The sequence below is a fragment of the Hirsutella rhossiliensis genome (assembly GCF_020360975.1).
Source record: "Hirsutella rhossiliensis strain HR02 chromosome Unknown scaffold00004, whole genome shotgun sequence".
Lineage (NCBI taxonomy): Eukaryota > Fungi > Ascomycota > Sordariomycetes > Hypocreales > Ophiocordycipitaceae > Hirsutella > Hirsutella rhossiliensis.
This window is the reverse complement of record NW_025408670.1, coordinates 6,606,903-6,633,700: the sequence shown is the minus strand read 5'-3', so window position 1 is coordinate 6,633,700 and position 26,798 is coordinate 6,606,903. Positions and strand designations below refer to the sequence as shown.

Below are 26,798 nucleotides of genomic sequence, written 5' to 3'. Positions count from 1 at the left end.
ATCCGCCTGTGAGAGGGCTAGGTGAAGGGGAATATGAAGACGCCTTTTCTCTACCCAGATCCCGGAACGCTTATATACAGGTACATGCCAAGATGTATTAAAATTGTCCAAATCGTCATTACCCATGATGCGGGATCCCAGGCTACAGCGCCAAGGCCAGCGCCGCTGCGCCAATGGCCATGAGGACCGTCGTCGCGAGAGTCGACGGGCCCGCGACGGAGCCGGCGCTCTCGACCTTGATGGGGGTGCCGACAAACTGGGGCCGGTAGGGCTGGGGAGTGGCCTCGTCGATGCGGCCGTCCCAGCAGTACTTGTCGAAGCACTGGCGGCACTTTGCGGGGACGGACGTGTTTGTGCGGTCGAAGCTGCGGGCGAGCATGGCGCAGCCGACGCAGACGGGCCAGTCCGGGTCGCGGGTGGCGTTGAGCTGGGTGGCGAGGGCCCAGCCGTTGTGGACCAGGGCGTCGCGCTCGGGCGACGAGATGGACATTTGAAAGGTGGAGATGTTGGAGGCGTAGACGTAGGGGTAGTTTGGCAGGTAGACGACGAGCGGGGGCGCGGGCGACGACGAGTTTGAGGCGTTGCAGCCGAAGAAGGCGGGGCGGGTGTTGAGGCCGAGGTTGAGGAAGGTGTCCTTGCCGGGGACGACGGGAAAGGCCGAGGTCGGGGCGGTGATGTTTGTCTCGAGGGAGCGGCGGTAGGTGGACATGGCCGAGGCGCCGTCGGGCCAGCCCGAGTCGGTGTCGGCCGACGAGTCGACGGAGAAGACGACGTCGACGGAGCGGTCGCGGACGAGGTGCGGGTGGTAGGGGATGTTCTGGTCGTCCTCGCCGCCGTCGACGAGGGTGAGGCGGTCCGAGTCTACGCCAAGGTTGCGGCCGCGGTTCCAGCCCTTGAAGGGGTTGGGGGTCCAGTCGGCAATGTCGTTGTTGCTGTCGCCGAGGGCGCCGAGGACCGAGGTGAGGGCGTCGACGATGAAGCTGGGCACGTCCTGGGGCACGTAGCTGCTATTCTTGTCCTTGAGGTAGAGGACCACCTTGTTGAAGAGGGAGCTCGAAGTACCCATGACGAAGCCGACGTTGTCGAAGCCGTTGATGCACTTCTCGGCGTCGGGCAGCTTGCCGCCGTCAAACTTGGAGCCGACGTAGCGGAGGGGCACGAAGCCGTTGAGCGACAAGTCGGAAGAGCCGAGCTCCCAGGGCGAGAACTCGAAAATGGTCGTGTTCTTGTAGATGGGGTTCTCGCCAGGGGCGCGGCCGTCGGCGATGATAAAGGGCAGGGGCGTCTTGGCCGAGGAGAAGTCCGGGTCGTCGGCGATGGAGGAAAAGGTGAAGCCGGGCCCGCCGTCGGGGGTGCTGACGAGCTGGTACGAGAGCATGCGGCCCCAGTAGTCGGTGATGGAGGTGTCGTAGTTTGCATCTTTCTTGCCCTCGACGTCGTCGAGGATGTTTTTGTAGTACTGCAAGAGGCTGTACTGGACGGGGCCTGCGAAGGCGAGTCAGCTTTTTCGTTTGGCAGTCGAGTTGCCGTGTGTATGGCCTACCCTGGAGAATGGAGTGCTCAAACTGCCAAATGTTGGGCGAGTTGACAGCGTCCATGACCGAGGTGAAGTTGTTTGTGTAGATGCTGCCGACAAGCCAGCCGCCGCCCGAGAGGCCCGAGAGGTAGGTGGCGCTCTGCAGCAGGCCGCCTAGGTTACCCTTTGCATCGCTGCCGTCGGAGCGGCTGTCCCAGGCGGCGAGGACACCGGCACCGTTGAGCATGGCGCGGTAGCCGCCGCCCGAGACAGCGAGGCCAATGTTGGGCAGGGCGGTGGGGTCGGACTCGGCATTGCGCAGGTAGCGGTCGCTGTCGAAGTCGGGGATGGCGATGCGCTTCAGCAGGGCGCGGATGTGGGGGACGGTCTCGTTGCGGCGGCGCGGCAGCCATTCCTGTTCCTGAGGCGACAGCGAGGAGCCGTTGCGGATCGAGGGGCGCTGCTTGGGGCAGTCGACGGACGAGGGGATGTAGCGGCGGGGGGAGCGGTCGGTTGCTCTCCGGTCGAGGGGGGTGTCGTCGTTGTCGCGGCGGGCTGCCGGGGCGGAGAAGGAGTCGGGGGAGGAATGCGGAATGGCGACAGTGTCTTGGGGACGGCGGTGACGTCAGCCAGGGTGCACACAGGCGCTGAAGGGCACTGTACTTGTTCCAAGTACGGCGAGCGCCTAGGGGGGTTTCGTACCTGCATCACGCCATTGGCCTGTTGATGCCGCCGTAGAGGCCAGCAAGGCGAGGGCCAAGGACTTGACGAGGGCCATTCCTGCGCGCGATGGGGAGGTGGGGGTGTCAAGGACAGCGGAGAGGAAGTAGAAAAGAAGAAGAGGAGGAAAAAGAAAAGAAAAGGGAAGGGAAAAAAGAGAGGACTGGGCAGCGCAAGGAAGAGGCGGTGGTTGGCAATCGTCGTTTCAGAAGGGGGGAAAGCGTCAAAGTTTAACACAACGGACGACAACGCCAAGCATTGGAAAAGCCGGCAGAGCGCGCGCGCGAGACAGAGACCCCACGCAAACAGACAGCCTAGACACGCAGGAGCAACAGACAAGGTTCCCCTTCCCTATACGGATACGGAGTACTCGGCGACGAGATGACACGGCGGAAGAGACGGGGCGAGGCGCGGGTTAAGGGGACGAGAGCGAGAGAAAGGGCGAGAGGGGACAGGCGGATGAAGAGGAGAGAAATAGACAGGATGAAACGGAGAGAAATAGACAAATGTTTGTTCTCTCAATTGGCGTCTTGGCAAGGCGTCGGTGGGGCGCATTAATGAAGATGGGTTTAGGTAGTTGGCGGGAATCCAAACCCCGGGCCGGGATGATACATGAACGCGTCGAGCACCAACGAGGAAAAGGAAATGACCAGAGCCAAAATAGAAAATGCCCGGGAGGCTTGACAAATTTGTCAAGTCAAGCGTGCATTTGGCGTTGGATACCGACGAGTCCCTTCTTCCTCGGCAATCCGGAACGGGACACAAACACAAAGAGTACGACTCACACGCGTGCATCGCCTCGTTAACTGCTGAGATATAGATATATTTGGAAGGAGGAGAGCCTTGGCTTGGCGTGGCGGCCAAGATGATGTGAGGGCCGCAGCATCACCATCCGGGGCTGCAGCCGAACAAGGACCCAAGAAACGAGTCCCGGGACTTTGCCCATGGCCGTTGCGCCGGCGGCCCTTTCTACCGTCAGCCCCAGCCCGGCGTCTGAGCCCTGTAGCCCTGCGCTGTATGTACTTATGCATGTGCCTGTTGTCTGCCTGCGTCTCCGCGTCTACATACAGATGTATTGCGAATACAGCACAGATGCATGTAGCCTCTTATGTGTGACACCGTGAGCTGCCCCCACGGCCCGTGTCCCGGCCACCACTCACCACCCTTGAATGGCGGCATGCTCTCGCCCGGCCAAGCCTCGCTTGCAGATCCCGTCACCTACAGCGTCAGTTGCATGTGCAAATGCGCCCCCGGCAGCTCGAGCAGTCCCCAACACCCGTCACCCGTCACCCGTCACCCGTCACCGCCGTGTCTCACGGGAACCCACAGAGTTCAGTTCATTACAGTAATTACCCGTTAAACCAAGACAAAGAGGACAAGGCTGATCCAGTCCCGGAAGGCGAGAAGCCACACACGCCCACGGACAAACCTGTGCCCTCGCGTCCCCAGTCCACCACGCCAAGCCGTCATTAATTACCGACTCCCGCGAATGCAAAGGGCCAGACTTGGCCAAGCCAAGGCGAGGCGACACATGTGGCTGAGCCCCGTGTCCGGTCGAGCTCCTTGCCTTCGCGGGGGCGGAGCTGCCAACTCGCATCTCATTGCCGCTGTTAAGCGTTGGAGAAAAAGGAACAAGAAGAGAAGAGAGACAATGGTCAGACCCGTTTAACCCGTACGCGAGACCGACGGTGCCGGCTAGCCGAGCCGCGCAAAACAATAAGAGGCCCGAAGCCGAGGCCGCAGCAAACATGCCATGCAGTGATTACACACCGCACACATATTTCAGTGGCCTGCACATCGTGTCCATTGTCGGATCTGACATGCCGTAGTCCCGACCTTTTTGATGACGAGTTTCCCCTTCTTCCTCGTCCTCATCCCGGGGCGCAGTTCCAGGCTGCCGACCAGTCACGGACCGCGAACCTCTCGCTCTTTCTCGCGCCCAGCTTTGATGCCTAAACGAACTTGCCCCCAAGTCATGCAAATGAGTAAATTTGAGTCCGCTTTGGTGCCATTATAAGCTAATCCTATACGCAGTGTGCCTTGACGCCTATTACAAATCTGCCGCTGTCATGAAAACTAACAAGTTGAACGGCGGAGCGTGTCTGCTCGTCATCATCTAATCGTCGCCGTCCTCGCTCGCCCCCCTGACAAATGGACGGTTAAACTTGAGCAGCCCGTTGAGCCCTCCTACCCACGTGTCTGCGTCGGATCGAATCACGCACGGCACTCCGCCGTGCACCTCCTCGCCTGGCGCCGTCCGCCCGACAAACTCCCCCTCGATGCGGACTTCGGCCCCAGAAGCCACGTGGGCGCATGTCTTGCCGTCCACTTTGAGGTACATCTCCCGCCCTCGGTTCTTGGGGCTTATCCGCAGAGACACCTTGGTGTCGAGAGGCAGCACCAACGACCGGAAGCTGAGACTCAAGGGGCAGATGGGCGTGATGAGGAGCGACCTGACGAGCGGGTGTACGATTGGTCCCCCGGCGCTCAGGCTGTAGGCCGTTGAGCCCGTCGGTGTGCTGACCAGGATCCCGTCGGCCACCGTCTGCGTGAAGAAGTGCCCGTTTTGGAAAATGTCAATGATGGCCGGCGGCGCCTCCGGCATCCGACGGATTAGTATTTCGTTGACGGCCCGCACCGACGGCATCGGCTCCTCGTTGCCTCCGATTCCCGACTTGGCCTGACTGGCCAGCGTATCCGAGACCTGGTGGGTCATATTTTGACCCGCGCCGTCCCAGACGTCGGCCTTGATGCGGTGGCGGAGGATGACTTTGGAAGCCCTGCTGGGCCCGAGACTCTTGCCCCTGAGGAGCTCCCACCCGGCGACACCCGATAAGTCTGTGAAGCCCTGCTCGCCTAGGTGGGGGCGCGGCACGGCGGCGCTGCGTGCGGCCACATCGCTTCCGCTCATGTACATTTCTCTCCACGCCTTCTTGTACTCTATAAAGTCCCATTCGCACAGGAAGCTGAGCGTGCCCATGCGGAAGGACAGGATCGGGGGGACGGAGCTATGCAGCTTAAACAAGCTGGCGGCCCGGAGGACCGTTCCATCTCCACCAAAGGTGGCTACTATGTCAATCTTGTCGGCAATGTTGGATCGGTTGTCGGCCACGTAGATGGGAAAGCTGAGCCGCTTTTGGACGATCGAGGCCATGCGCGGCTCCACGACGACGTTGACGGGGTACTCGCTGCGAACGTACTCGGCAAACTTGGCAACGGAATCGACCACCTCTTCCGAGTGGAGCTTGAGCACGACCAGGAGGTTCTGCGGCGGCCTGGGCCACTTGAGAGAGAGCAAAGAGGACCCGGGCTTGGTGCTTTGCAGATATCGCGGGAACGTCCGCGCGGGCAGACTAACTGTGCTAGGGAACTGGGTGGGCGAGTGCGATGGTGCCGCCGAGAAGAAGCGGACCAGCGGGTTGGGACGCGCCGCAGCGAGGAGCTTGGCCGAGATGGGCCTGTGTCTGAACATGTTGTCGTTGGAGGAGTGGATTGATGTTGAAAAGCAGATAGCTCCAGACAACTACCGACCTCTAATAAGTAAGTAGGTAGGTCGGTCGGTAGGTAGGTATGTAACTGGGTACCTACCCTTCCTCCATCGATTACCACTTGGAAGGTAACTAAATACCTACCCAGCTAGGCAGGCAAGTACAGTAGGGACCGTAGAACCTCGGACAGGCTTGGCAGTCTAAATAAGTGGGCGCCCAATGTGTGGCGGCATCTCGAGCCGCGTACTGGGAACAGGGGTGTCTGGTCTCGCCCTAGCTGTCGTAATAACTTGCGCCACGGCAAGGCGATGGGGAAAAGCTAGGGCCAGACTAGGTGGACGAGTAGCTAGTACAGAACTATGGCGAGGCTGTTCGTGGCGCATGCACCTCCCCAGACCGCCAAGACTGTCCGAATTTTATGAGTTTGTACGGTGTAGCCACGTGACTTCCTGAAGCAAGGCATTACCAGTCGACTATAAGGCGAGAATCCCTTTTGTTGGGGCGCCACCGCCAAGTCCCGACGAGAGTTTGCTGAGTTTTTAAGGTGCCGGAATGTAGCGCGCGTGCGCAAATTATCCTTTATGGCACTGTTTAAGGGAGCCCCCAGGGGATCAAGGTTGAAGAGGCGGTGACTCTAAAGACCTTACCAGACCGCCTGCTCTTTCAGGGCGGACGGGTCTCGGTCTGCGTCGGGAACCCAACCGTGGAGGGTACATCCGGGGTAATTACGGAGTACTCACAAGGGACAATCGACCGCGTCAAACGCTGGCCTGTTTCAACAGGAAGAAACCTATCTCAAGCCGCACAGGACACGGACATGCACATATGCTTTGTCAACCACATCTCACAATGGTTTCCAAGGCGGTGCAGTGCAATCCCCCATCCAAGTCGGGACAGCCTGCCACGCTGCCGAGTTACAGCGTCTTCGTACCGGCATGATGCAGCTCGAGGTGCCCTTGGGCGGGAGCAAAGTACCCGTGGGTATCTTATTTTTAGGTGCGTCTTCAACGGCGTTCACTGCCTAAAAATGCGCGACCGGGCACCAAGTGCCCCGCTGCCCACCGCCTATTGGCCGCCCACAAATCAGCTGTAACCAGTGGCATGTCCCTAGTACCTATTTTAGCTACCCATGGCGTCACATGCAGCAAAACCGCCATGATTCGCACCAGCGGTTCCGGCTTTCCGCCAAACTCTTGCCTCACTTTCCTTCTTCTCGAGCCCGACGGCAGAGCTGATCAGGTGCCCCGCGCGCTCACTCTCTCCTCCCAGGCACACCTGATCGCTGCCACGCAAGCGCATCTCGTCGCGGGCGCCTCGGTTGCACGCGACCCGAGCCAGCCTCGGCGCAGTTTCACCTTCAAAACTCCGCGCCGCAGTCGGCTGGACTGACTGGATACTCGCCCAAACTGCAGCCCTTCCAATCAACCCTGAGAGAACTCGCCCGCGCACACACTTCTCTCCCATAGTCCGCGAGATCTGTCCAGGTGAAAGCCTTGCGCTGCGACACGAAAAACCTCCGACTCAGCCGTCATGGCCCACCTCAGGCATCCCGATGCCTCCGAAACCGACATACCGGGCCTGGGGCTGTCTTCGGCGCTCCAGAAGCAAGATCAAACGCCCTCACGAGATGCGACGGTTATGCATCCTTCGGGGAAACAAAGCCATGGCCGTCTTGCTCAAGTGTTGCGAGTGCTGGCCTTTTTCGTCTACTTTTTTATCTGCTGTGTCGGGTTTGTCTCTTCGTCCAAAGTGGCCAAGCCAAGCCTAGTCTCAGCTAACGCCTGACCTCCAGAATCGTCATTTCGCAGACCGTCGGCGCGCCACTCTACTTTATCAAGCGGGACTGGTTCTACCCATACATGGCCATGACGAAGCGCTCATTTGCCCTGACGACGACAGTCATGACCCAGATCTGGGGACCCACGACGATCCGCATCAGTGGCGACGAGTCTGTAGCGGGACAAATTAGGATGACCAAGGGCGGAGGCGTTGAATTCAGGTTTCCCGAGCGCTTGGTGCTGGTAGCTAATCATCAAGTAAGCTCCTAGCCTTGAGACGGCCAGGCTCCAGGCATAAAGGGGCTGACAAGAGGCCGCATGGCAGATTTATACGGACTGGCTGTACCTCTGGTGGATTGGCTATGCCAACCGCCCCGGCATGCACGGGCACCTGTACATCATCCTCAAGGAGTCGCTCAAGTACATCCCCTTTATCGGGCCCGGCATGATGTTCTACGGCTTCATCTTCATGTCGAGAAAGATGGCGACGGATCAGCCGCGGCTGGCCCACCGGCTCAACAAGCTCAACCAGAAGAAGACGGACCCCCGGGGCCGTACATATCTAGATCCCATGTGGCTACTCTTGTTTCCCGAAGGCACGAATCTGTCGACAAACGGCCGCACCAAGTCGGCGCAGTGGGCCAAGAAGAATGGGCTCAAGGACCCGGAGCATGTGATGCTCCCGCGGAGCACGGGCACCTTTTTTTGTCTCAACGAGCTCAAAGGCACCGTTGAATACGTCTACGACTGCACGGTGGCGTACGAGGGAGTCCCGTAAGTTGGAGGGAAGGCACCGACGTCGGAGAAAGAGGCTAACTCGTGAGTGACAGGCGTGGCAAGTACGGAGAGCAGTTCTTTGGCTTGGGCAGCACGTACTTTCAGGGGCGGCCACCCAAATCCGTCAACCTGTACTGGCGGCGGTTCCGCCTCGCCGACATGCCGCTGGACGATGCCAAGAAGTTCGACTCGTGGCTGCGGGAGCAGTGGTACAAAAAGGACGAGCTCATGGAGGAGTACCTCACCACCGGGCGGTTCCCGGCCATGGCGGGCTCAGACACGGACTACGTCGAGACGGCGGTGCGGACGCGGTATCCGTGGGAGATTCTGCAGGTGTTTACCATGACGGGGATCGTGTTTCTCATTTGGTACAACGTGAAGAAGCTTGTGCATGCTTTCAGCTCATCTGGATAGACGGCAAGGGTCGCTGCTTATCGCGTACTCGTTTGCGTATCGGATTGCAGATATACATGATGGGGGCCAGCGGGTCTTGGTGTGAGGCCAGTTAGGGCAGAGGGGTTGATGGACAAGGTAGAGTTGTGTCCACCACTGCCATTTTCTTGCTTTTCTGGTTGCTTCCTGTTACCCGACAGTGCGGGGACTGGGCGACGGCGCAGGGGAGGGCGGACTGGGACTATGCTTGGATGCTCGCGAATAATGCTTGGAAAGGCTGGAGTCGGTGATTAGTGGACTTGGTTACAGCTGGCAGACAAGGGTTGGAGATGGATGCGTCTACAATACACGGGCAAGCAGACGATGCTCGCACGCGGTCCCACGACATGGTCTTGGGAGACGGACTGGGGCCAAGTTCACCTTACCCAGCCCGTGGCCCCTGCAGCAGCGCCTAAAGCGACCTCGGGGAGCGTTGCGTTTGGTACTACACAAACGAGCTGAGGCCGTCAGGGTGGGTGGCTTCAGACATTGGGTACGAAAGCAAGAAGTGCTGTTGTCGCTGCTACGTCCTGACGCTCCCCGCCCCAAGATTTTGGCCCATAATCCCCCCCAAGTAATTACCGTCCAAGTCTGCTCCTGCGCGGGGCCTTTCCATGCCCAGCAAGTATCGGTACGTGGATGCTCAGGTACCTGCGCTACAGACTGTGGAGCTTGGCTGCCGCAGCACGACACCCGATTGGGCAAGGCCACTTGCAGGCAGCCGGTTGCTCAGTCAAAGAGATGAACAGCAGCAGTTTTGAGCAGACTGAACAGCAAAAAAAGGATTGCCCCAGGCCAGAGTTGAACTGGCGACCTTTCCAAGGCACTTGCCGTTTTCTACAACTTTGCAGTTGAACTGCTCTACCGTTGAGCTACCGGGGCTTGAGTGTCTGTTGTTGAGGATATTCGCAGCTTCAACCCCTTATGTACTGTAAGTACAAGTACCTATTTCTAGCCCTCCACATGTCATTACTCGGTACCTGCAACAGCCCCCGCCTGCACTGTCGAACCCCTCCCTCCTCCCCGTATTTCGCCCCGCAGAGTGGAGTGGAGCGCGAACCCCAGATCTCCAAGTTACTCTTTTCTCCATCTCGATACGGAGAGGCGCTCAACGTCGATTGGCGCTGTAGACGAACCGTTGCACTACAACGCAGTCTCGCTGCCTCTTGCTGGCTTCCGGTGGACAAATACGTACAGCGCCTTGCCAGTCCAATGAGGGACGTTCTAGATGCAGCCCAAAAAATATCATCACCAACATAGTTCCGCACTCCACATGGATCGAGGTTCGAGCTGGCAACGGCGTCTCCACACTAAGCCGCCACTGTAAAAGGTAAAAAAATAAAGGCTGCCCTACCTTCTACTTCCGGGGAAGCCTTCGTCATGGTTGCACGTCGTCCCCCATTTGCGAAGGCAAGGATACTGAGCCACCAAGACGTGGACGCGTTGAGACTAGGCTTCTTTTCTTTTTCTCCTCCTCCTCCTCCTCCTCCTCCTCTTCTTCTTCTCCTCTTCCTCCCATCGCAATTGCCATCCTCACCTACATCCTGCCCTTTCGTTCCTCCTTCTCTCCATCCCAGCTTATCATCCCGCCATGGAAAACGGCCGCACCAGCTCCGATGGCGGCGAGAAGCTGCAGGCCATCCTCGCCCACGACGACGACGGCCCCGTCCACGAAAAGGCCGCCGACGAGAGCAGCCATGTTGACGATGACGACTCCATGACGCCCGATGAGCAGCGCCGCATCATCCGTCGCGTCGATCGCCGCCTGGTCCTCACCGTCGGCGCCCTGTACTGCGTCAGCCTCATGGACCGGACAAACATGAGCGCTGCCAACATTGCCGGCATGAGCACCGAGCTGCACCTGCAGGGGTACCGCTACGTGAGTCTAGAGCTGTACCCTGTTTCCCCCAGAATCGCCTTTGTTTGCTGACGACGACAGAACATCGCCAACCTTGTCTTCTTCATTCCTTACGTCCTCTTCCAACCCCCGTCCACCATCCTGGTCCGTCGCATCGGGCCCCGCCTGCACCTTGCCGGCGTCATCCTCTTCTGGGGCGCCGTCATGATCGGCATGGGCTTCGTCTCGAGCTTCGGCCAGCTCGCGGGCCTCCGCGCCGTGCTCGGCTGCCTTGAGGCGGGCTTCTTCCCGAGCTGCGTCTACCTGCTCAGCACCTGGTACACGCGATGTGAGTGCTGGTCCTCGGACCCCCTTGCGCAGACTCAAGCCTGACGCTGCGTCTTGAGACGAGGTCGGCAAGCGATATTCCGTCTTTTACCTGCTCGGCTGCGTGGCCTCGGCCTGCTCCGGTATCTTGGCCTATGGAGTACGTGCTCTCCTTCACTCAAGCTGCCATCGAAAGAATGCGTCCCTGATCCCCCCGCGCACAGCTCATGCAACTCAGGGGTCGAGAGGGCCTCAGCGGCTGGCGCTGGATCTTCATCATCGAAGGCGCCTTGACCTGCGCCCTGGCCATTGCGAGCTACTGGCTGCTCGTCGACTTTCCCGACTCGCACCGCAAGTCGTGGAAGTTCTTGGGCGCGCGTGAGCGCCAATGGGTCGTCAACCGCATCCAGCGTGACCGCGGCGATACCCAAGTATCCCCCTTTAACCTCAAGACCTTTCTCGGCGCCGGGCGCGACTGGAAGGTCTGGGCCTACGCCCTCATCTTCTTCAACACCACCACCATCACCTACGCCCTCGCCTACACCCTGCCTATCATCCTCGTCGGCAACCTGGGCTTCGACGTCGGCGCCGCCCAGTGCCTCGTCGCGCCGCCCTACGCCTTTGCGGGAATCGTCATGTTCACCACGGGCTACGTCGGCGACAAGTACCACGTCCGCGGGCCCGTCATCCTCGTCAACATGCTGCTGTGCCTCATCGGCCTGCCCATCATGGGCTGGCATCCGAACGCCGCGGTCCGCTACCTGGGCGTCTTTTTCGTCACGGCCGGCGCCAATAGCAACGTGCCCGCCATGCTGTCCTTCCAGGCCAACAACGTGCGCGGGCAGTGGAAACGCGCCTTTTGCAGCGCCACTCTCGTCGGCTTCGGGGGCATCGGCGGTATCGCGGGCAGCCTGGTGTTCCGCGACCAGGACAAGGCCACCGGCTACAAGCCTGGCATGTACGCTTGCATTGCGTGCTCGCTGCTCAATGTTGTCCTCGTTCTGCTCCTCAACCTGGAATTTTACAGGCAAAACAGACTCGCCGACCAGGGCAAGAAGACGCTGGAGTCCGACGAGGTAAGTCTGCCGACTGCTCACTCCCCATCCGCCAAGGGGCTTGCGCTGCTCCTGATGTTTACGTGGGCTAACCCGACCCAACGCAGGACGACGGTTCCAAAGACTTTCGGTACACTTGCTGATGCATTCTGGGGATTACCTGCAATCCACTCGGGGGCAGTGGGGTGTCCAGTCGAGGAAAGCCCTGGCAGGAGCTGCTCATACAGGAGAAAGAATCTATACGAGGCCCGTCGTCTCGCAATTGCAATTGCTTGCGTCTTACCGGCCTGATTCAGGCGTTATTCGGACTTGGGCGTGGGACTTGCCACGCAAAGGCACCGATGACGTCTCAATAAGGCATGACGTCGCGCACAATAGCAGTCACAGCCATTGACATTGTTGGGCTGTGAATCACCGGCAAGGGGTCTCTCTCGTTGGGAGCACCTTCTTCTACCCATTCGCAGTGCCTCTTTCGTTTACCAACGGAGACTTCCTGTTCTGTCAACAACAGACCACCAACTCAGTTCGTGGTTTGCACTCCGGTCTCCAAAGCCTCTACGCCCATTCAAAGACTGTTTACTCGTCAATTCTGCGTCACCATGTCCACTCGTGACATTGCCTTCGGGCTGGGCAAGTCGGGCGAGAAGGCGTACGTTGTAGGGCCTGTGCCGGACAAGGAAACCAGTAAGCTGAGGCCGTCTTCGAGATTCATTGCGCTGTGCCTGGATGTGTACTGAGCTGGGGCGTTTTCCAGACGTTGCCCAGAGCCTCCTCGACAAGCAGCGCAACCTGGCTTCCAAGCCGATCGACCCAGCTGTAGGGAGCAGCCCGAAGCAGGACGAGGATCGCGCGCATGTGGTTTACGTAGGCGGGCTCTTACCCCCGTGTCCCCGACTTTGCCCTGTCGTTGACACCTTCTTTTTGCCGCGCAGAACCGCATCCACGGCACGGGAGCCCTGACCCCGGGATCGCTTGCCAGTGTGCTTGAAGCAGGGATCAAGAAGAAGTCGGCAGACATGGAAACAGGCCCGGGCAAAACGGGTGGCGATGGCAATTGATGAGCAGATTCTGAGGTGTCTGCCGACCACATTTGTTGGCAGACGCGGAATCCTGAGCACTTGACTTTCTCTTTCCCATCTGCGTGAAGGATGTGGGGGGTATAACGGGTCACGGGGAAGACATGACGAGAGAAAGGGATGTTTTCCGCACGACGTTTGTTCGTGGCCCCTGATTTCCTTATCTAGAGGCAACAAACACACGTTTACTACGCAGTCTGTCACTCGACGTCATCCGTATTTACCTAATTGCTAGTGTTTCGTACTGCTACATCCTCTCATCCAGCCTGTGTCATCCTGTAAGCTCGCCGGCTTCCCATGCCCATGATTCAGGTACGCGGAGTGCACTTGAGGAAGATGTTTCTGACGGGCCGCTTCTCGCCAATGCCCGAACGGTCGACTGTGGGCAGCTCATCCTTGGGCTCGTGGCCATTCTTGTCGCAGCGCTTGAAGTCGTAGTGGGCGAAGAAGGTGACGGTCGAGACGGCGATTTCGAGCTTCGCAAACTGCATGGTCATACGGTTAGCTAACGCCGTCATGAGGCCCAGACGGTGGCAGTGTTCATACTTTCATTCCCACTATTGAGTCGTTGGTCAGTGATTTGGCTCTAGCATCTCCCAGGGGACACGTCCGGAGGCATGGGATCTGGCAAGGCTTACAGCATGGATGCAGCCCGGTTCCCCAACCGATGTATGCGTGGGGCTGCTTCTTGTCTTCCTCTCTGCCGGGGAGATAGCGACTCGGATCCCATGTGCTGGGGTCTTGATATACCTGCTCGTTCATGTGGATGTCTCCCATCCCGTAGATCTTTGTTTCCCCTTTCGTCAGTCCCAGGCATAGCTCTTCAGTGCGACGAGAGAAGATGGGCCGAAAGGGGACAAGGGGATCAAGCATACCGCAAAGGTATTGTTGGGAATCACCTGGCCCGTGTTGCCAATCTGAACGTCCTTGCCGCTGATGTTCTTGCGCATCGACACGCCTTGGTTGTCGAGCCGGATCGTCTCCCGCAGAGCCATGTCGATCAAGGGAAACTCGGACTCCCACGCTTCCATGGGCAGGCGCGCAATGACCTTGGCGACGGGCTCGTCGGGAGACTGGCGGTACTTGGCCAAGACGGCGTCGACCTCGGCCTGTATCCGCGCGTACCAGTCGGGCTTGTCGGTGAGGTGGGAGAGGATCCAGGCGGCGCTGAAGGTGCTGTTGATCAGGCCTGCGAAGAGGGAGCCCATGATGAACTGTGGGTGACGGAGAACGAGAGAGGGTGGTCAGTGATATGTTCCGTAGCTCAACACATCACAAGCAGGGCAGAGGATGGAATTATAAGAGGGTTTTCGACGGAGACGCAGGGAGGCTTACAACAGAGATGAAAATGTCGGAAAGACCCTGATCCATCAACCACTGCATGGCATCCGTGTCGGTCCTGCCCGTCTTGCGGCGGTCGTGGATAATCTTGGAGAAAGCCCAGTGAAGCCTCGCGCCAGCCCACATCTTGCGAACCTTGCTGGGCCAGGGCAGCTTGGGAAACATAATCTCCATGGCGGAGCTGTCGTCGAGGCGTCCAAAGACGGCAAGCGTGTCGGTCAGCAGCTTGGGGTCGTTGGCAACGTCGTTGCTGCCGAGGGTGCGGTGCGTGAGCTGGTAGACGAGCTTGAGCATGACGGCGAAGGGATCGACGGCGGACGAGGTGTCGATCTTGGAGATGGCGGCGTGGGCATCGGTGGTCATGTGGTGCAGGTTGCCGGCGAGCCGGTCCCTCTGCAGGAGGCGCTTGAATATGGTGATGAACTGGCTCGTCATGTCGCCCTCGTACAGGTGGTCGATGTTGGGCGCGGCGGCGAAGAGGGCGGCGAAGCTGTGTCGCGACAGGGACGTTAGCCGATGACGATATATTCTCTCCCGGACGGAATGACCCGTCCTAGGAGTAAGGCGCAAGACTGGGGACTCGGGCGAGCTGTATGTCCGTACCCTTTATTCAAGTCGAGGCCGCGCGTGTTGAAAAACGAGACTCGGGCCTCCGGGCCGGACACGGCGACGATGGGGTGGGGTCCATAGTAGAAGCTGAACTGGCCGCTGGGCACCTTCTTGGTGTTCTTGTCGATGAATTCGGCGCGGGCGCGGAAGAAGTCGATGGATCCGAAAACGGGCCACCCCTTGAGCAGGCGAGGCGCGCCGCTGGGAAAGGCCGGCCGCGATGCCACCAGCTGGACCAGGACCGCGGCGGCGACGGTCAGCAGCAGCACGAGGATGCTAACGGGCCAGGACAGCGGGCCCGGAATGAGGCCCAGGATGGAAGCCATGGTTAGGCGAGGAACGTTGGGATAGGGGGGGGGGGTGTCGACTTGGTTGACTTCTCAGACGAGACGGCAAAGGAGACGAGACGAGGGGCCATCGACCGGGAAAGGGAGAGTGCCAAAGACAAGAAGACGACGAGGAGGGGTAGGACGGAGCGCGTAGTTATATCATGGCCCCCAGCGGCCATCAAGTCGGGCTGGTTTCGTGCCTGGCCAAGAATGCATATCCAGAAACCCGCTCCATCGTGATGCGGTTGACGGGACAGCTTCTGCCCGCCGCCATCTGCACAAAAAGCCCCGCCGGCCGGGTCTGACGTCTCCGGGCCGCGGGGATGGGGTGAGGAGCAGGGATCGGCCTGTGGCGGAGGGACCCCAGAGACGGTGACCAAGCCCGAGGCGTGGCCGTGTGCGAGCGTGTATAAGTGCTATTAACCAAGTATTTAGTGCGTGTCCAAGCGTGAGTATGTGTGCTTTTTTGTCTGACGGCGCTTACACAGCGTCGTCTCCCAGCATCAAGGGGGGGGCTTGGCTTGCTCGGCACGTCTTGGGATGCGGAACCCGAGTACGAGAGACCCCGATTGATGATCCGAACTCGAGAGACGGACTTGTAAAACACAAGGGTCTAAGCCACGTCACCAGCGTTGACAACGACAGGCTCACGAGTCATGCGGCCGCCGGTGGCGCATCACCGTCAGCCAGCCGGCCATCCCAGTCCCGTTGGGTGGTGATGCGGATGTTGTTCGGCGCAGCTTCAGCGACGCGAGTAGATGGTGAACCAGCTCGCTCGCTCACTCACTCACTCTCCCTCCTCCTCTCCAAGCTTTCACAATTATGCGCTCGGCGTGGTCCGCTTCCGAACCTACCATCAGCTAGCGCCCTGCTGGCCGTGTAACCTAGCCGGGGTATCGGAGCTGACGAAACAGGGCGCCGTCTGCATTGCATACCGTTTGTGCAGTATGTACCGAGTATTTGGCACTTTGTCGCTCTTGTCCCCCTCCCTCGCCTTCTCTGTGTTTGTGATGGTGAGAAGGGGAAGAGTGCTGCGGTACGTCTAATAGTGGGAAACCTGCATTACGGGAGAGAGAGCTCGTGTCTGGGAGAGCCCGGGTTGAAACAAAACACGCTGGAAAACAGGTCCGGCATGGCGTTTGCTCTGGCTGAAACAGCTTTCCTTGATCACACACATGGCATGGGGGAGCACCGAGGCCGCTGTCGTCCAATCCGACGGGACCTATGCCGAGACTCCGGAGCATCATCCCATCCCCGACAAGCCCCGTCTATACCGCAACGAGCGAACGGCATGCATTCCTGCACCATCATGCGCATCTTCAAGTCCCGTGCGGGGTCGTGTGTGGTGGCAGGACAGATCTGGTCCTGTCCACGTTCGTTTGACGGATGGAGCTCCGATCCAGGCCACCCTTCACACCACACTTGGACCTTGCTCGGCCGGCATACGCGCGAGCAGACTTTCCGACTCCTGTCGAGCTGCGTTCTCGAATACGACGGGTCGACTGCGTGTTTCTGGTCCGCTCCGCCCCGCGTCGTCGTCTCTTGGGTTGGAACTGCGAGACCGCTTGTCGCGTGCGTTGATCACCCCCCCTTGGATTTGCCACAGCTGTCACTGCCAACGAGGGGGTGTGGCGGCAATGGAGATTCTTTGGGGAAGCAGTGGAAACAGACACAATGGTAGTGGACTGGAAGCTGGCAGGCATAGGCTCTGTCTAAGTATGACTCGGAGCGTGGATCGAGTACATGAAATGGCCATATAATACTCGTCGGGGAGGGGGGTTTCTGTACACTTGTATTGGCACATGAAGAAACAAGACGACAGGCGCGACAAAGAAAGAGAGGGGGAAGACGAAAAGGGGCGGGAAGCGGAAACGAACAGAGCGCCCAGCAACATCACCACCGTCCCTCGGCCTGGATCATCTCCGCCGCCCTCTCCGCCACGGCATACAGCGTCGCCGTCAAGTGTCCGCTGGGCTGCATCGGCAGCACCGACGCATCGACGACCCTCAGCCGCGCCGTGCCGTAGACGGCCAGGCTCGGGTCCACGACGCCGCCCAGCTCCCGCGCCATCATGGCCGCCGTGCCGAGCGGGTGCGAGTTGGTCACGACGGCGCCGCGCGCCCAGCGCCGCCACTGCGCGTCTGTTGCCTCCCCCCCTGGCGGCAGCGGCAGCTGGTCGCTGGCGTTGGGTGCCAGGGCGTCGGCCACGAGGTCGCTGACGGGCGCCGTGCTCCAGAACTGCGCGGCCACGCGGCCGGCTGCGACTTGCACCGTGGTGTCCAGGTCGACGGTCAGGAGCTGCGTGTCGATGGCCGGCGCGTCCGGAACGGCGGCTGTGCCGTTGTCGCCGCCGGCGCCGGAGGGCCGGATGTGGACGCTGCCCCGGCTAAAGGGCTGCAGCGCCCAGAAGGAGGCCACGAGCCTGTCTCCAAAGGCCGTCGTCATGTACTCGGCTATCGTCGTCTCCTTGTCGAACATGAGGCCGTGCTGGATCCGGAAGATTCGCTCCAGCGCCGCCGCCGCGCCGGGCCCGCCGCCGTTCCTCCGGGCCACCTGCCGGGCCCACTGGCCGAGACTGCGCCGCGAGCGGGCCGCCACCTCGCCGACGCTGCTGCCAAAGAGGTCGCGGGCCGAGACAAAGGCGGCGTAGGGACTGGCGCCATCGAGCTTCTGCTTGCTTGCGTAGATGAGCGACAGGTTGGGTTGTTCAATCAAGTTTTCGCCCACGCCGGGCGAGTCGACGACCGGCTCGATACCCCGGCCCCGCAACAGCCGCGGATTTCCGACGCCAGAGCGCTCGAGAATGAGAGGCGTGCGGAGTGCGCCGGCCGAGAGAATGACCTCGCGCTTGGCGCAGACCATTCGGCGCTCCTTGCCGGGCGTCACGTACTCGACGCCCTCGGCCTCGGCGCCGACTCCCCCGGCCTTCCACAAGACTCTCGTAGCCGTGCCGTTGAGCAGATGCAGGTTAGGACGTCCAGCGACGGGCCAGAAATAGGCCGTGGCCGCGTCCCATCGCCGGTTCTGCCCGGGGTCCAGCGTCTGCGGATAGACGTCGAAGCCCCTCGTCACGCCGCTGTTTACATCTCTGTTGACGCCCTGGCCAAGCGCCCCCCACGACGCCCTCACGCGGTGGTAGAAAGAGCCGTTTTGCAGGGCCGGCACGAACCCGACGTGGAGGTCCCCTTCGTAGCCGTGGTTCTCGGGCCTTACCGACGCCCCGACGTCGACTTGCCAAGGCTCCGGCGGAAACAGCCTCTCGAGCTTCTTGTAGTAGCGCAGAAACAGGTTCCAGTTCCAGCCGCGGTTGCCCAGCTCCTCCCAGGCGTCAAACTGGGCCTTGTCGCCGCGGATATACACCATGCCTGTTTATTCGAAGGGCCCGGGAGAAGTAGGCCAGGGATGTCAGCTTAAGCCCCAGGTGTGTATAGGGCTGCCCGTGACTTGCAACGATATCGTCGACGACGGCAAGGGGCTCACACACCATTGATGAGACTCGAGCCTCCTATGCCCTTGCCGGCATGGGACGTGAGGACGCGCCCCGCGGCACCAGCCTGAGGAACGCTGGGATACGCCCAGTCGAGGTTCTGGGACAGGAAGACGCGAGTAAATAGGGTTGGGTCGCTGACCAGCGAGTTGTTTCGCTCGTCCGCACCGGGGTCAATGAGGGCGACGGTCGTGTCCGGGTCCTGCGAGAGCCTGTTGGCCACCAAGAGGCCGCACGTTCCGGCGCCGACGATGACATAGTCAAACGACTCGACGAGGCAGAGAACACGGGTGAAGAGTATGGCCAATGCCGCTGCCGCACCGAAGAGCGGCGTCTTCATGCTTTCGAACGGGACAGACCTTGGATCATGCAGTCGGCATTGCTGTGTGAGCGTCGAGGCATCTGAACGGGGTCATTTCCGACCAGGTCAACAGCGCCCGGCTTATCATGCACGGGAAGCAGTAAGCACTGAAGCGGGCCGGCCAGGTCTGAACCCTTTGCTTGCGCCGTCGCAATCTCATCAGCCGGCCCGCCCTCGGGTAAGACGAGCCCCCGTTGTTCGTCTTCATCGGACCAATGGTATAATTACGAGCCGCGCTCTGCAATACACGGCTCTGACGGATTCGCGGGGACGGGCGCATGCCAAGTGCATTGCGGCTTTGTAGTCGGGGCAGCCACCGCAAGACTCAACGGCTTATTTAGTGATGGATGGTTTCAAGCTTGTAAGCCGGCCACATCACGGTCGCCCTCGTCGGTTTACTTGTTCTGTCCCTTTCACATTTTCTTTTGGCAGCCTCGGTTGGCCAGAAACGTGATTTTCTGTGCCGATCACCTCGTCTTACTTTGGTCTTATGGATCTCCGGCGACATCTAAGCGTGCCAGAATAATCTTGGGGTTCAAAGTGACGGCCCTCACTTTTCCTCCGTCTAGAACAGCGGTGAGTGTGCTTCGGGGAGCAAGAGATGAAAAATAACAAGATTAATATAGGGCTACGGTGGTATATTAGCTAAGGTCCGTAAAGTACACTAAAACCTAATCCTACTAAATTACTATACTACTTTATTTATATATCGTTCCTAGTAAGATTCTCGTATATATATAAAAAAAATAAAGCTATTTATATATATATAATTAACTAGTCTTTACTTTACCCTAAGGCTTATACGAGCTAAGGTTACTAACCTAGAACTCTATAAGAAGGTACTAGTTATCGTTCTAGATTAGCTAGGACTTCCTAACTAATACCTCTATATAAGGCTACTTAGCTAAGGCTTTATAGGTACCTACTACCTATTATTATAGATAAAGAAATACTTATATATACCTTTCTAGAGGATAACTAGGTTATCTACGGTTTTATCCTTAAGTAGTAAAATCGCTTAGCTAGACGAGGACCCTAGAGCCTCGTCGACTAAGATCGGCTGCTCTCGAGAACTAAATATAAGGGCGCCCCGTACGCTAGGTAGAAACTAAGGATCTCTTTTAAAATAGTAAGTAGCGCGATCTAGCTACTTATAATTACTATAGTAGCTACTAAAGTAGCCTAGGAGGCGAATATAGTAAGGAAAGGGACTTATATATACGTCCTTATTTATAATTATTTTATTTTAGTAAGATTTATATAAATAAGGATAGAAAATACCTTAACTTTAAATAAAAAAGGCGTTTATATATAAGTCCTTTATACTTATAACCTATTTTAGTTATACGCGCTTATAAAGAAAAATAATATAATAGCTAGGTAGGTTAAAGATAGTATACTATATTATATTTTTTATATATAGCTAGAGTTACTACTTACTTATATTTACTTTAAGAAGGCGCGGTCTTTATAGGAGCTCGCGTATAAGATCTTAGTTAAGTGCCTTAAAAAAGTTAGTATCTTATATAAAAAGTATAAGGAACGGTGTTCTTACTATAAATAAAGTAGCTATAATATACTCTCCTAATTATATAAGCTAATAAGTAGTATATTAATTATAGATAAAATCCTATCTTATAGAGTAAGAATCGCTTATTATTTTATATATTATTATATATTAAATAGGTTGCCGGTTATCGTATAATAGGGAATTAAAGGAATAGAGCTAGCTTAGAATACTAGCTAAGACCTCTTAAGAATACTAGTACGACTAACCTCCTTTAAATATAAATATTAGTAAAACTAAGATACTTTTAGCTATACTTAAGGTATTACTAAATTTCTTAGTCTTAGGGCTATACGGCAGCCTAAATCCGGTCCCGAAAAGTTCTTCTATTTAGCTATAATTATTTATATAAGGTAGTATATCCGCTAGTAGATAGAGATAGAATTATTAACTTTAATACCATTTCTATATACTAATATACTACTAATAAATTCCGTTAAAAATCCTACCTTATACTCCTTCTTCCCCTCTATTATATAGTCTTACGTAATTCCTTAATTTCCTAAAATTCCGCTTTTACTTATATACCTTAAGAAAAAGGTAAGTATTTAAGAGGTTTTACTTACTTAAGAAAGCGCGCTTTAGTAAATAAGCTAGTTATTAGCGTTTCTATATAAATATATTAGTAACTTACTATATATAAAGAGCTAAGGAAAGAGAGATATATATACTTATAATAATAATACTATTAATACTATTATTATTACTATTATTATTATTACTACTATTAATAATAATAATAAAAAAGAAAAGGAATTTATATATATAAGTATAAATTAAATAAGTAAGTAATACTTAAGGTATATAACTTACTAGCTAATAAGTTCTAGTAAATAAAATAAGAAAATAGCTTATATTAATAATAACTTTATTATAAGAAGACTATATATTATACTTTTATATAAATATATAGTACTATTTTATTTATATAGTAAAGTAAAGTTTTTTTTTCCTTTTTTTTCTTTCCTTTTCTCTTTTATTTTTATTTTTTTATTATATATAATATTACTTTATTTTTTACTAAGAAAAGTACTTAAAATCTTAGCGTCTTTATTACTTAATTTAGAATATATTTTTATAATTTATTTACTACCTTAGATAATAAGATAGTAGATTTACTACTTATTTAGGCGGTTTTAGCTACTAAAGGTAGTAGCTAATTTACTAGAAATCTAGCGTATAGATAAATAAACGTATTACTAGGCGCTTCCCTTTAAGTATCTTAAATATACTTACTATATAGCTTATATTCCTCCCTACTTAATTAATCTAGCTTATAGAGGGACCTTAGGACGCCTCCGCGGCCCGCTTAAGCTATATACTTTTCTAGTACCTCTTTCTAGCCTTATAATAAAGGAGCTATAAACCGCCTAGATCTATTATATAATAGCTAGGTAGGGCAGAATAGGTCGGCCTAGGTAGGGGGCTTAAGGTAGAAGAAAGAAAGATATAGAGGGAGATAGTATAAGATATAAGGAAAACGTAGCTAAAAAGTAACTATAGTTAAATAAAGAGGGAGAAAAGAAGAGAATCTCTCCTTCTCTTAGCTAGATAATCTATATAAGGGAAATATATTATATAATTTCTATCTTATAATAAGATCGACGGCGTTATATAAGTTATATATAAAAAGCGCTTACTCCGCCTTAACTTTTTATTAATATCTTACTTCTTTTATAACTATAACTTATTATAGAAACGTCTAACCTCTTACTAGCTTATAGTAAGTATCCCTACTAACTTACGATTTATTATTAACTATAATACGCTAAGTATACTATTCCGCTATTACTTATAACTTAAATATATCTTACTCCCCTAAGAACGAATTCGATAATAGTAGTCTCTTTAATAAAGTTAAGCTACTTTACTTAGATATATATATAAAAGTAATAGATATAAAGGACTTAAACTTTAATAATATAAACGGATTTATTAACGCTAATATTAAAGACTAAGTCTAGCTCTTTAAAGGCAACGTTTATCTACCTAAGTACTATTAAGAAGCCGTTAAGAAATTTAATAAGACTATCTATAAATATTAAGACTATAGTAATAGTAGTCTATTACTCTTTAATACCTATAAAGTATAATAGTATAAGGGAATATATATTACGGTACGATTAATTAGGTAGTAGAGATAGCTAAAGGTACTACGCTATATATATTATATTCTTCTTATCGTAAGACTAAAGCTTATAAGAAGAGGAATATCTCTTCTTTAGTTAAAGTAGCGAGTAGTTTATAATATATAAGCGGGGTAGGTATAATTCCTTATTAATACCCTATTAATATATTAGTACTATATACCTAAGTACTTTATTAGCTTATACCTCTTAGTAGCGCTCTTATAATTATCTCCCCTCTTATATAGACGTCTTAGCTATATCTTTAATATATATTACTTTCGCTATACTATATATATTTAGTTAAAAAAAGAGGTAGTTTTAGTTATATATCGTATATATATACCTATATAAGTATATATTAGTCTATACTCTATAATATTAATAGTTATTATATTAGCGGTTACCGCTAAGTAACTATTACGGTATCGCTTATATATTAGCCGCGTAACTATAATATAAAGAGCGTATGCCTTTCGGAACGAAAGGACTTAAGGGTTCCTCCCCGGGGAAAAAAAAATTCGCCATCAATTTCCCCCCGCCATTCCGGCCCCCTGATTGGTCGGCGCTTTTGAGCTCTTTTCATTCGTCGGCGTTCTCGCCCCCGATTGGCCATATGGCCATAACTTACCCCTTCCTACGTCCTTCCTCCCCCTCCTTTTTCTGCCTCCCCCCCTCTGCGTTTTGGGCCCTTTGAATCGTACTCCTGATTGGAGGCTCTTGTGCTTGGTCTTTTCGCGCTCTTTAAAGCCCCCCCCCTTCTATATTGGCCCGTCTTTGTCTAGATCTATGCCTTCCTATTCTACCCAGTGGTATATGTGTGTACGCTTGCCTTTTCTAGTCTAGCTGTTGTTGCCCTTGTTATCCCTACTTCTATCCTTCTTCTCATCTTCTTCTCGGTGATGATGAAGTAAGACGCTTTGGTGGCGAGTTTGCTAAGATATGTCTTCCTCTCCCCTGAATAAATATCGTGATGGTCCTAATCCCGCCTACCTTAGCTGCGGAGTAGGCTACCTGCTTCCTGTGTTGTCTGCTTGCTTAGCTCCTCTAGCCGGGCCTGCGCCGCTGTCATTTCCCCGGGCACCCGGTTCCTATAAGGTCCCGCTCCCGCACCTCCGATACGAGCATGATGCCGTCGAGCGTCGGGCACCGCGAGAGCTGCACGTAGAGGCTGTACGGGTCGCACGGCGACGCCACCGCCCTGCCCTCGACCGTCGTCGTCCTCGCCCCCCGCAGCTCGAGCGCGACGCGCTCGATCGTCCCGCCCTGCACCTTGTAGTCGGTGCAGGCGAAGGCCGCGGCGCACGGCAGGCCGCGCCGGCCGACGTCGTTGCGCTGCCAGGGCCGCTTCCGCTGCGCCGTGATCTTGACGGTGATGGGCGTCAGCAGGATCGTCCCGGACGGCATCCCGACGAAGTGGAGGTCCCTGGTCGTCTCCGACGCCAGCACGATGCCCGCCGGCGGCCCGAAGTGCACCGTCAGCTCCGCCGAGACGCGGTGGCCGGGGAAGGCCCGGTCGGGTATCACCGCCACCGCCGTGTTCCCGGCGCCGTTCACCACCTTCAGCCCCTGGTGCGTGTTCTGGTTCACGACGACCGGCATGCCCGGCACGAAGACGAAGACGGCCGGCACCGGCGTCGCGCTGTCGTCGCCCTGGCCGAGCATCAGCACCGCCTCCTCCTCCGTCGGCGTGCCGTCCTTCCACTTGTGCTCGGAGAGGAAGACGCGCGCCGCCGTCCGCTGCCGCGCCCGGAACGCGAGCGCCGCCTCGAGGTTGAGGTTCCAGCGGTTCCGGTTGAGCGGCGTGACCACCGTCACGCCTGTCTCCCACGGGATCCGCCTGCCGGGCCGGTGGCACCTCGAGTTGAGCAGCTCGAGGTCCGACCGGTCCTGCTCGCCCGCCGGATCCGCCCGAGCAGGCGCCGCAGCTCGGGGTCGCCGGCGGCCCGCATCTGCTCGTCGAGCATGGTGACCGTCGTGAACCGCCGCCAGAGCGCGTGCGCCTTGTCGTGCTGCCGCCGCTGCTCGGCCGTGAAGGCCCTGTCCTCGTCCCACGACACCGCCGCGCTCGGCAGCAGGATCGACCGCTCCTGCACCGGCCGGAACTGGTGGAAGTCGCCGCAGAAGATCACCACCGGGATGCCGCCGAAGTCCCGCGCCGACCCCCCGCAGCCGGCAGAGCTGCTCGTTGGCGGCGTATAGCGTGCGCGCCCCGAGCATGCTGACCTCGTCGACCACCAGCACCTCCTTCTCCCGCCAGTCCATGCGCGACCGGCCGTCGACGAAGCGCTCGCCCGCGCCCGGCAGCCGCACGCCGTCCACCCCCCTTGGTCGCCCCTCCCGCCTGGCCGCCCTGGCCGACGGCGAGGCCGCAGGCCGAGTGGAGGGTGATGCCGTTGATCCGCGCTGCCGCCGTGCCCGACGTCGCTGTGACTAGCATCCGGCTCGACAGCTCCTCCGGGCGAGCAGCTCGACGAGCGCCTCGATGACGCGCGACTTGCCGGTGCCGCCCTCGCCGCCGATGAACAGGCAGAGCTGACCTTCCCGTCTCCGTCGCCGCCTGCCTCATTGGCCTGCCGGACCTGGTCGAGCTGCCGGCAGACGATGAGGAGGGCGATCGACTGCTTCTCGTTCAGCGTCAGCTCCTTGGCCAGCTCCGGCCGGCGGCGAGGAACGAGCTCGACGGGCCGAGCCGCACGCGCATCCCCGCCGCCGTGCCTACGTCTGGGTCGCCGTCGGCCGCCGTCACGTCCATGTCATCCTCGCCGAATCCCCCCATGACCCCGCGGAGGGCCGCGCCGCGGTCCGCCCCGACTCCTGCCGCCGCCCCGCCGCCTTGGGAGCCCTGGATGCCCTGTATGGCCCGCTCCCGCTCCCGCGCGGCGCTCCTCTGCTGCGACTTAATAGCCCGCACCTCCTCCTGCCGCGGCAGCGCCGCCCCCGAGAGCGCCGAGCCCGGTAGGTTTACTCGCCTCCCACGCCATCTCCCTTAGCTCCTCCCGGGCCCGCTTGCGGTAGCAGAGACTGCATGTTGCGGTCGGTAGCGCGCTGGTGTTGTGGAACGCCCGGTAGAACCTCCGTACCGTCCTGACCTCCCTTTCGCGCGGCACCGGCGCGCACCACGCCCGCTCCTCGGCCAGCCTCTCGCCCGCCTCGAACTCCTCTTCGAGGCCCCGCAGCACGTCCGCCAGGTCTTCGGCCTGCATCTCCCTTGGCCTTGGCCTCCTCTGGTCGCCGCGGCTCCGTTTTGCCTCGGTCTGTCCGCTGGCGGCACTGCCCTTTGTCACGGCCAGAACTAAGCCTTGACGGCTATCCTTGTATTGGCTCTATGGACGAAGTTTCTAGCTTAAGGGTCCAAGAGAAAGAAAGAAGAGAAGCCCTGTAGGCAGAGATTTATATACAGCCTTGGGTGTGGTCCGTGCACGGCACGTGCACCCGTTGTTAGTTCTGTCTCGTCGTTACACCCTTCCTCTTCTGTCTCTCTCGACGTGGCGGGCCTCTCGTCATCCCATCTATACCCTATTAGACGTCTCTATGCACACCCCTTGGCCCCGTTTAGGATCCCTACCTGCGCGTCGGCCTTCTATTGCTTCGCCAGGCTCTGCGGCCTTAGCCATGTCCCCTGTGGCGCTCTCTATCGCGGCTACTGGCCGAGGCAGGATATCCCGAGGCGCCTGTTGACTTGCCGTGGGGCCTAGGGACGGCCCGGCCATGCTTGACGCGCGGCCGCCATGTCTTGCCTCGATTTCTTTGCCGACCGGGCTGCGCTCTTCTGTCTCTGTCGAGGGGGCGGCGGGCCCATCGTCGTCTCATCTACATCACGTTAACCACCTCTGTCCGTCGACCGACCCTGGGGGCCTGCTTGGGAACTATACCGGCGAGTTGGCTTTTCATTTCTGCACTGGGCTGTGCGCCCTCGGCGGCGTCCCCGATGGCACCCCCTGGCCCCCTCCCCGGCCGGGGCTGTATCCT

General features: G+C 56.4%; 8 protein-coding genes and 1 non-coding gene across 9 annotated transcripts; 3 read left to right on the top strand and 6 right to left on the bottom strand.

Moving 5' to 3' along the window:
* Positions 1 to 142: 142 nt before the first annotated feature.
* Positions 143 to 2,294, bottom strand: HRG_05130 (lysophospholipase catalytic domain-containing protein; the record flags this gene model as incomplete). The annotated part of the gene is made up of 3 exons (XM_044863601.1): positions 143 to 1,485; positions 1,544 to 2,122; positions 2,219 to 2,294. The coding sequence occupies 3 exons, from the start codon at positions 2,292 to 2,294 to the stop codon at positions 143 to 145; spliced, it is 1,998 nt and encodes a 665-aa protein (XP_044722215.1).
* Positions 2,295 to 4,352: 2,058 nt separating this feature from the next.
* HRG_05129 (ATP-NAD kinase domain-containing protein) lies at positions 4,353 to 5,708 on the bottom strand (the record flags this gene model as incomplete). The annotated part of the gene is made up of 1 exon (XM_044863600.1): positions 4,353 to 5,708. One exon carries the CDS (start codon positions 5,706 to 5,708, stop codon positions 4,353 to 4,355), a length of 1,356 nt encoding a protein of 451 aa, XP_044722214.1.
* Positions 5,709 to 7,254: 1,546 nt separating this feature from the next.
* On the top strand, positions 7,255 to 8,693 carry HRG_05128 (acyltransferase domain-containing protein; the record flags this gene model as incomplete). Its single annotated transcript, XM_044863599.1, has 4 exons — positions 7,255 to 7,454; positions 7,517 to 7,760; positions 7,828 to 8,276; positions 8,333 to 8,693. The coding sequence occupies 4 exons, from the start codon at positions 7,255 to 7,257 to the stop codon at positions 8,691 to 8,693; spliced, it is 1,254 nt and encodes a 417-aa protein (XP_044722213.1).
* An 804-nt stretch (positions 8,694 to 9,497) lies between these two features.
* On the bottom strand, positions 9,498 to 9,593 carry HRG_12081. The gene has a single exon. It is a non-coding gene; the product is annotated as a tRNA-Cys (tRNA).
* A 709-nt stretch (positions 9,594 to 10,302) lies between these two features.
* Positions 10,303 to 12,073, top strand: HRG_05127 (major facilitator superfamily domain-containing protein; the record flags this gene model as incomplete). The annotated part of the gene is made up of 5 exons (XM_044863598.1): positions 10,303 to 10,590; positions 10,651 to 10,897; positions 10,956 to 11,035; positions 11,100 to 11,951; positions 12,038 to 12,073. The coding sequence occupies 5 exons, from the start codon at positions 10,303 to 10,305 to the stop codon at positions 12,071 to 12,073; spliced, it is 1,503 nt and encodes a 500-aa protein (XP_044722212.1).
* A 456-nt stretch (positions 12,074 to 12,529) lies between these two features.
* On the top strand, positions 12,530 to 12,988 carry HRG_05126 (uncharacterized protein; the record flags this gene model as incomplete). Its single annotated transcript, XM_044863597.1, has 3 exons — positions 12,530 to 12,614; positions 12,685 to 12,794; positions 12,863 to 12,988. 3 exons carry the CDS (start codon positions 12,530 to 12,532, stop codon positions 12,986 to 12,988), a joined length of 321 nt encoding a protein of 106 aa, XP_044722211.1.
* A 326-nt stretch (positions 12,989 to 13,314) lies between these two features.
* Positions 13,315 to 15,282, bottom strand: HRG_05125 (cytochrome p450 domain-containing protein; the record flags this gene model as incomplete). The annotated part of the gene is made up of 6 exons (XM_044863596.1): positions 13,315 to 13,491; positions 13,553 to 13,563; positions 13,645 to 13,792; positions 13,882 to 14,220; positions 14,342 to 14,837; positions 14,951 to 15,282. 6 exons carry the CDS (start codon positions 15,280 to 15,282, stop codon positions 13,315 to 13,317), a joined length of 1,503 nt encoding a protein of 500 aa, XP_044722210.1.
* Positions 15,283 to 17,178: 1,896 nt separating this feature from the next.
* Positions 17,179 to 19,112, bottom strand: HRG_05124 (GMC oxidoreductase domain-containing protein; the record flags this gene model as incomplete). Its single annotated transcript, XM_044863595.1, has 3 exons — positions 17,179 to 18,327; positions 18,370 to 18,650; positions 18,770 to 19,112. 3 exons carry the CDS (start codon positions 19,110 to 19,112, stop codon positions 17,179 to 17,181), a joined length of 1,773 nt encoding a protein of 590 aa, XP_044722209.1.
* A 4,782-nt stretch (positions 19,113 to 23,894) lies between these two features.
* On the bottom strand, positions 23,895 to 26,032 carry HRG_05123 (PIF1 protein; the record flags this gene model as incomplete). Its single annotated transcript, XM_044863594.1, has 6 exons — positions 23,895 to 24,646; positions 24,712 to 24,931; positions 24,990 to 25,232; positions 25,367 to 25,447; positions 25,549 to 25,746; positions 25,910 to 26,032. The coding sequence occupies 6 exons, from the start codon at positions 26,030 to 26,032 to the stop codon at positions 23,895 to 23,897; spliced, it is 1,617 nt and encodes a 538-aa protein (XP_044722208.1).
* Positions 26,033 to 26,798: the final 766 nt, after the last annotated feature.